General features: G+C 50.4%; 1 protein-coding gene across 3 annotated transcripts; it reads right to left on the bottom strand.

Annotated features, from left to right (window-relative positions):
- Positions 1-317: 317 nt before the first annotated feature.
- Positions 318-8,069, bottom strand: LOC104047429 (flavin-containing monooxygenase 3-like). Of its 3 annotated transcripts, none has more exons than XM_064454605.1 (9): positions 7,918-8,069; positions 7,636-7,781; positions 5,557-5,745; positions 5,082-5,244; positions 4,072-4,214; positions 3,733-3,932; positions 3,248-3,606; positions 2,717-2,789; positions 318-2,057 (listed from the first exon to the last, which is right to left on the bottom strand). In XM_064454605.1, exons 2-9 carry the CDS (start codon positions 7,765-7,767, stop codon positions 1,724-1,726), a joined length of 1,593 nt encoding a protein of 530 aa, XP_064310675.1. In that variant the 5' UTR covers positions 7,768-7,781; positions 7,918-8,069; the 3' UTR covers positions 318-1,723. The 3 variants fall into 3 exon arrangements, with proteins under 3 accessions (XP_064310675.1, XP_064310674.1, XP_064310676.1); XM_064454604.1 differs by having other exon boundaries at positions 7,947-8,069; XM_064454606.1 differs by having other exon boundaries at positions 7,636-7,777; positions 7,947-8,069.
- Positions 8,070-8,387: the final 318 nt, after the last annotated feature.

Here is an 8,387-nt window from a genome sequence, read left to right as displayed (position 1 = left end):
TGCTTCCTACAGCTCCCAGCAGTGACAGCTGCCTCTTCTACCCACTGCCCTTTCTTTCATAAAGCCTAGGACTGACTTCCAAAAGGGAAGGGCTCCCAGCACACATCACATTCAGTGTGGGTCATGCCAGCACCCTGCAGCTCAGCTCAGCACAAGGTTGGTATATAAATAAAGATGGGGGTGACAACCCCCACCACTATGGTCTGTGTCCTAGCTGGTTAACAAGGCTACCATCACCAGATAGAAAGAAAAAAAAAATCACACTGATACAAGCTGTACAGGGTCTTACTGCAAGAGAATTTAAAAAACTCATCAGATGATGCCACTATATTTTTATTCATGTTTGTCTGAGATAGTCAGTACATCTCAGGTTTTCTGAGTCAGACTACAGTTGTAGGAAAGGTTTGCTTCCCACCACAGGTACATGCCATTTGGACTGGAAGAAATAAGAGCAGGCAAACCCCTTCATCTCCTGGCAGGAAGAAGTGCACAAGCAGAGGCACTGAAAAGGGAACGACAGGCATCCAGCAGTCTCACTTCCAGGGCTAGAGCTCACAGTAATGGTATTATTTCACATTTACGTGGTGCCTTTCATAAAACCATGGTGCATTTTGCAAGGCTAAAATTATTACTTTATGGAGGTGAAAATCAGAGATGGCTGCAGCTGCCCATGGACAGAGCGCTTACTGGGGAGCACCAAATTATGCCATGGTCTGGTTCCACCCCCAGCAGATGAATGCAAAGAGAAAGCCTGCAGGATCTGGCTACATCAGGAGTTCAGCAGCTTACCAGGATTGGTCCAGTTCTCTCCCACTTGCTCAGGTGGGGGTGAACATCAGAAGCTTTGCCCCCACCCTAGGATAGGCAATTGGGCAGATGGCACATCCCCATTGCCCCTGGACAAACCTTGGGGTTGGCTACAGAGACAGGTGAGCCAAAGTGTGGATGCCCATCCAAGCTGTTGCTATGGAGCCAGTAATGCCCAGCAGGAAGTGAATCAGCTTGGAGAGGGACCTCTCTGAGGATGCTCTCCCCCTGGCTGCAGGAGCCACAGCACTGGGTTACACAGCCCCAGCTGGGCCAGGCATTTTGTCTGGCAGACACTGTTCATATCACCTTTCAGATGCTCACATGTTCCAGCAAAGTCCAGATGCTGCTCTAAGAGCTGGTGGGCCATTTATTTACATACTAGAGTATTCCTCTTAATATTTTAATCTGAATTCTTTTTTTCATTTGGGCATCTTTCCCCGCTGGAGAAAAAGATGGATGTTACTTGTTGTGAAAATTATCTTTTCAAAAGGGACAATTCAGGCAAGCTCATTTTAGCCAGAGCACAAGCATCAAAACTTTTCTCAAAAAACTAAACATTTTGACTTCAGTTTTCCACTGGGAAAAGAGACAGTAGACAGGGAGTTTTAAAGACATGTAGCAATGCACTGCTACTTGAACACATTTAGAAGGATAAAATAAACAGCATTACTTTCTGGGACTGGTATTTGCACTCTTTCATAGCCTCAGCTGAGGAACCTCCCAAATTTACCAAGCATGGAGATTGCACCTGATTTGTTGATGCCATTTTTTAGGGATCTGTTGATTAATTATTTCCGGGATAATGAGCAGGGCAGCAGCCCACCTTGCCCGGCAGGAGAAGGCATCCCACACATGCACACCGCTCAGTACTCCTGCATCCCTCTCTGTCCTTGCCCTGCCTCTCCGGGTTCCCCTACCAATAAAGGGTGGCAAGGAGGAGCAGGAGGAAGAACACCCCCAGCGTGGCCAGGGATGTGAAGGCAGTGGGGGTGGCTGGGGTGACACGCGTTCGTGTGGCCCGCAGCGTTCGGTCCCACTGGGTGAGGATGGCCTTTCTGGCCCCGCTCCACTTCCCCAGACCCGTCAGCCGAAACTGGTAGGGGCTGCAGGGGCCGAAGAAAACCTCCAAGGCCAGCCGTGGGTCCGTCAGCAGGAGCTTCAGTATGTTGGGCTTCACACCAATGGCTGACGCCAGCTCATCCATGTAGGTGATATAATCTGTCTGCAGTGTGGTGCTGTTCCCGTACCTTCAGGGGAGAGGAAAAGATGGGCTGCTTTAGGTTTTCCCGCTCCTCTTTTTTTTTTTTTTTTTTAGATTTTTTTTTCTTTAAGCACAGTGAAGGCAGACTGTCCTCTGCTCTCCCCCACCAAACCTGAGGAGCAGAGCTGGCTGGGGGCCACAGCTCCAGGGGACACGGATCACTGCTGCTGTTAGTGGAGGAATCTGGCTCACAAGAAAACACTGCATTTTGAAACTTCCTACAATGCAATGGTTTCTAAAAACAAAAGAAAATATTGCTTGGACCAGGTTCAGCTTTTACTGGTTATATTCATATTTTTTAAAGTATTGCTTCACTATAATATCTGATAAACTCAGAGAGGGGGAAAGCAAGGCACTTCCATGGACTTTATAAAACAAAAGAGTCACTTTGAAGAATAATGATGGAAATGTTCTATTCTGCTGGGGTCTCACCCTGATTGTGTGTGAATGAGAAATGCTTTTTCAGCCTGATAACACTCAATATCATCAAATTAGTGTTTTCAGACCTGAAATCTTTCTGTCATGAACTTTCCACCCAAACTTGCCCGATTCAGGCCTCTTCAGTGCCTGTATCAAGCCCACTTGGGGCTGAGACAATGGCAGGGCTCTTCTGCCAGCACACGGAGTCCCAGGAGCTGCACTTACCACTTGAGCTTCTTCCCCATCTTCTTATCAATGTCATCCATCATCTCACTGACTGGAGGGAGCATGCACTGTCCTGGAAAGGGCAGAAAGAGCATTGACGAAAGGAAGTGATGCCCAGAAGATCCCTCCTGCAGTTGATGGGGTCTGCAGGGATCAGCTGAGCCCTTTGGGATGTCTCTTTTCCCTTTAGTGTCAAGAACTAGGCTTGGGTCAAGCTTGGGTGTTGAGGATGTGACAACACTGGCTCCTCTGTCTTTAAAGGTGTGCAGTGATGCCCAAGAGGCTCTTCAGACACACCACAGGGACTTCATTGATATCTGCAGTGGGCTGAAAAGTGACCTGCTCCCTCAGTAAAAAGCACCCCATCACATGGAGAACCCATTATTCATATTTCTGACCAAACCCTGTTGTGCTCCTCAGTGCTTAGGCACTGCACTGATTTTCAGTCTGAGCCTGCCCATTGCTGCTGTGACATGCTACTTCCCATTAACATAAAATAGATCTTCACCCAGCACGTGCCCATTCACCTACCCTGAAACATCTTGACTGCCCAGCGGCACTGGAGGTCCACTGTTGGGATGATCGGCCCAAGGGACTGGACCAGCCCAATGACTACCATGGTTGGCTTCTCAAGACAAGGAGGGAGAATGCCTTTGTACAGGGTGACCTGATTGTCCCTGCTTCTGATGATGGATGCATCCTCCATGAAAGGGTAAGAGTAACTGTAACCAGTGGCAAAGATGACCACATCAACATTATCCTGTACAGTCCCATCTTGGAACAAGACAGATGTCTCTCTGAACTCTTTCACATTCGGCTTCATTACCACCACGCCACAGGCGATGCGGCTCGGGAGGTCGTCATTGAACACCGGCTCCTTGCGGGAAGTTCTGTAAGGGCAAACACGGAGGGGCTGTCACAGAGGTGGCTTCTGCTGCCAGCCCAGGATAGGCATGGTCCAGCCCCATCCAGAACCAGCATCCCCGGGGAGTGGGGATGGATTGCTCCATGCATACCTGTTCAGTGGCATGAGGCCGAAGTTCTCGTGCTTGAAGAACCGGTTCATGCCTCTCACATACAGCCAGTCACTGAGTGCCCTGGGGAGGATGTTCCCCAGCCAGGTCCGGAAACGAGTGATGACCAGCATGTCCCAGGGGTAGCCTTTGTCCCAGACACGGCTCATCACCCAGGACCCGCTTCGGGAGCTCAGGTAGACCTGGGGGGACCACCAGGAAGAGGTGACATGCCCCCTGCAAGTCCCTGGGGCTGTCTCACAGTAGTGGTGGCACATGCTCGAGCAGATGGTGACTCCCTCACCCCCACTTCCCCAGTGGCTCTGGTGTAGGTCCCTGTACCTGTGATGCCATGGTGCTGAGCTCCACAGCGATGTCACAGCCAGAGTTGCCCAAGCCTATCACCAACACCTTCTTCCCTCTGAACTTCTCTGGCTCCTTGTACTCTCGACTGTGGAAGTAGCAGCCTTTAAACTTCTGTATTCCTGGGGAGGAGAACAGAAAGGGTCATAATTCACCCCAAGAATGAAAATGAGAGTCTGTGCTGGCCTTGGTATCTCCCTTTCTTGCAGATGATGCTGGAGCATCCACCTGAGCATTTCTCACAATAGTAGATGTCTCCTGTACACAGAGGGATGCTGCAAACCTACAGTTGGATGGGATTTGTCTCTGGCTTCATTCAACATTTAAAGAGAAAGAGTGTGCAAAGCACAGGGTATCTTTGCATGGTATTTTCATACCCCAAAAGGGTACTATTGCAAGCCCAGCAACACCCTGACATGCTTGGATAGCCACACTCCATCCCCTCAGCATGACTTTAAATCCTTGCAGCAGTAAGCAACAGGGAAACAGCTTTCATTTTTAAAAGAGAAGGTGGCAAAGGACCTGAGGGAAGTTTTCCTGACTGGTTGATGCCTCAAGCTTGTGTCCTCTAAACAGACCCCCAGCACCAAATATTTCTTGCCAGAGAGAAATTTTTTCCCAGTAATGTGCCTGTACACAGAGAGACAAAGGCTGCTGGGTAATACACATAACATTTTTACTAGAAATCATGTGAAAATGCCTAAAAAAGTGTTTACAAAATGCTTTTATGAAAAGTGTTCTGTTAAAGGAAACAGCCTGAAATAATTCTTTCTGGGAAAGATCAGCATTGTCCCTCCTTTGATACAGATTGGATACTGAGTCTTTTTTCCTAAAAAAACAGGTTTTGTTTTCCTGAACAGACCCTCCACCCCCAAAAATATTGCTCTCCTTTTAATGCTGAAAAGGCATTTTTTACAGGTAAGAACATTGTGATGAAAGGTATTTGCTCAGTTCTGTCTCAGCAGATGAATTCCACACATGCAGCTTACCTGGGAAGTCAGCAAGGGGGAGGTTTGGGTAGACATGATGCCCAGAGCAAATCATAACAGCATCAAAAACTGCCATCTCTTCCTTCCCATCTCTCTGGGTCACCACCTCCCATTGCCCCGTCACAGAAAAGTCTGGGCGTTTTTTAATCTTGGTGACCAGGGTCTTAAAGGAAAGAAAAGAAACAGGTCCATTGGTTTCTGCAGAGTGGACCAAGATGTTTAAGGAGTCAGTGGGATTCAGAGGCCCCAGGGAGCCCAGGGACATTTGCCCCTGCAATTTCATGCCAGCAGCTCTGGGGAGTGCACAAAAAGGGGACCTGATGAGACCCGCTTTAACAAAACCAGGAATCTTTCCCCCCAGAATATTTTCTGCCATGATTTTCCCTGTGGCAGGAAGACTGAGGCTCAGAGGCAATGGCCCTCCTGCCCAGGTCCCCCAGCTACTTGTTAACCTTCTCAGCTCCAGGCTTTTTACCTTGAACTGTATGTGCCGGAGCAGATCAAAGTGCTCGGCGTACTTGCAGATGTATTGCTGTAGCCTGGCATTGTGCATGTAGTTGGGGTGGTCATCAGGGAAGGGGAAGTCGGAGTAACACATCATCTCCTTGCAGGAGTTGGTGAAGACGGTTCGGTAGATGCTGGCTCTGCCTTCCTCTGCCTGGTCCTGGAGAGAGAGGAGCATGGACACATCCCATTAGGGGGGTGGACATGACCCCTGCCAGTTCTGGAGCCCTGCAACAATTCCTCCAGATACCATCACACCCTGGCCTTCATCTCCAGGCTGGAGCCAGAGAAAAATGGCAAAGCCATCAAGTGCAATAATCAGATAAACCCCTATGAGCACAGAAGTGTCCTAACAGGCTGGGGGACAAGGGTTTGCATTGCCCGAGGCATTTAGGAGCCGGTTACATGTGCATCTGCCAAGGAAAGTGAAAACCTCAGGGGAAGGGAGCACAGTGGAATGGCCATGCTGAATCTTCTCTACTGCACATCCAGAACACATCATGAGGTCAGGTGTGACACAGCTACACTTGTGCACATTGACACATGCAAAATATCACAGGAGACAAGTAATGTGGGACCTCCCTGTGCCCAGCTTCCTCCCGGTCTTCCTGTAAAGCTTCCAAAAATCACATGGGCGCATCCGGCCATCAGTTCTTTGTGAGCATGGTCTTGGCGATTGCACAATTGAAGGCAGAAGCCCAGCAGGTTACTTTTGCTTTGGTGCAGCGGCTCATCTGCCCATGCTTTATGCAACCACAGGGCAGGTCTGGCCTGGGACATGGTCAGAGGCTTGTGCCTGCCACCCAGCAATGCCCATGCCAACCAGCCAGTGTCCCACAGATGAATAGAAGGTCAGAACATGGGAGAATCTGCCAAAATCTGCATGCAGTGTGGCCCAGGCTGGCCTGGTCAGGTTCTGCCCAAAAAGGCTAGCCCCACATATCACCCTCTCCCCATCGGAGGGGGGGAGGGGGATGGCACCTACTGTGTCTGCCCTGACACTTGGCTCTTAACAGCACAAAACACAGGCAATGCATTTCCCTTTCCTGATGGCTTTGATGTCAGGACAGAGCTGGGAAAAATACAGTGAGGTTTCTATGCTGGAAAATTCATATATGGGTTGGCCAAATGATTACCAATTTCCAATAAAAGAAAAAACCCCAAACAGATAAGGAGCTGAAGTGGTTTTTACATTTTCCCTTGTTAGTGGTATTCTATTCTGAAATCCTCCATTATACATATCAAAAAGTATTGCCAAACTTTCTGGAGGAATTTGCTGGAGCCTTCCCCAGAAAAGACAGAAAACATGTGGTCCACGTTTTGAGATGAATCAAATGTTTCAGATCACCCAGAACAAGTTTTCTTGGTCCTTCCCCTCTACCCCAGGGTTTAACTCACAAGGGCTCAATTTCTTTCCCCAACAGCACTGTGAGCTGCTCCTGCAACTGCAATCACACTCCAAACTGTACCCTCGGCCTCAGCCTGCCAGCGGATAGGCACATGGCACAAGATGGCTCTGGGTCTGACCATCTAATTATAAATTCAGGCTCCTTTTTAGCTCTGTGGTGCATGGCCACTACACAAAAGCACGCTGAGAGCTACCCAGAGTAGCAGTGAGTGCTCCCCAGGTGGGGTGACTGCTGGCAGCCCTGCACAATGACTTTTGCAGGGTCATTTTTGCAGGACCTGAAGACTTGCATTTCAGAGGTATCCCTGTCTCCATGGGCTTTGAAGGGAGTGTGAGCATGCCTTCACTGCAACCCCGAGGGGTTTGCAGCCCCTTAGCTAGGGAGAAGCTGGCAGCTCCCTCCATCCCCAAAAGGGAGGGGTTGGCAGTTCAGAGGGCACTTGGCTCAGCAAGCGAAGGGATGGCCAGGCTGTCCCCAGGGTAAGAGAGGGGACCTGGGGACCTGTATTGAACCAGCCAAGCCCTCCCATATGCAACCATCAGAGCAGAGCAAGCCGGTGCAGGCACACAGGGTGCAGCCTCCCAGCCCCGAGGACACAGGCTTCCCCAGCCAGGTCAAACCAGGCAGCCAAAGCCACTCACCGTGTAGCGCCAGAGCCCCCCGATGTCCTCGCTTTGCTCAAAGCAGGTGGGCTCCAGCCCCTCTTCCAGGCAGCCCTTGATGGCTGCCAGCCCACTGACGCCTGCGCCCACCACCGCCACGCGCTGCACCATGCCGTCCTGCCTGCCTGCAGAAGAACATGGCTGTGGTGGAGTGGAGACCAGCCAGGCACACTCACCCAGGTGGTTCTGCAGGCCTCGGCAACAGCCCACGGGAACAGGGCACCTCCTCCCCAACACAACTCCCCCAGCTCCTTAAATAACCTGAGGGGGTTCTTGCTGATCCTGCTCACCTACTTCCCGTGCAGCCCTCAGGTACGTGTGTAAGTTTTGGGCAGGGTAGAAGAGCTTTCCCTAGTACCCCGGGGCTCTCTCACAGAGAAGAGCGGCAGCTCTGGAGGAGCTCCCTCGAAAGAGCAAATCTCTTTTATACAGCATTGCGCAGGAGGCAGGGCCAGCACCGAGGGGTTGTTTTGATGAGCCACTCGCACTGTTTGGACTTTAGTAAACCCAGAGCTGTAACATGAGGAGGAGCTGTGGGTGCAGATCTCCTAAATTAGGAAATAAAGTGTTGGACTGAAATTATTGCAACATAGAGCCCAGGGTCACTGAGTAGTGGCAGCCACCTCCAGCCCATGGGATGAGCAGCACCTCTCCTATGCGTGCACACGTACCCCCCTGTCCAAAAGGGCACGGTGATACCCATGTAATCAAGAGCAGCAGGTAGGACCAGG

This window comes from Phalacrocorax carbo, chromosome 6 (assembly GCF_963921805.1).
Source record: "Phalacrocorax carbo chromosome 6, bPhaCar2.1, whole genome shotgun sequence".
Lineage (NCBI taxonomy): Eukaryota > Metazoa > Chordata > Aves > Suliformes > Phalacrocoracidae > Phalacrocorax > Phalacrocorax carbo.
The sequence above is the reverse complement of the archived record's forward strand: the minus strand, read 5'-3'. Positions and strand labels throughout refer to the sequence as shown.

What these genes read in the sequence shown, in the direction of transcription:
- LOC104047429 (XM_064454605.1), bottom strand. Translation starts at nt 7,767, where the DNA reads ATGGTGCAGCGCGTGGCGGTGGTGGGCGCAGGCGTCAGTGGGCTGGCA. An exon ending in TCAGCACCATGGCATCACAG is followed by an intron (nt 3,933 to 4,071) that starts GTACAGGGACCT and finishes TGGTCCCCCCAG; the next exon opens with GTCTACCTGAGCTCCCGAAG. An exon ending in GGCAGTCAAGATGTTTCAGG is followed by an intron (nt 2,790 to 3,247) that starts GTAGGTGAATGG and finishes TGCCCTTTCCAG; the next exon opens with GACAGTGCATGCTCCCTCCA.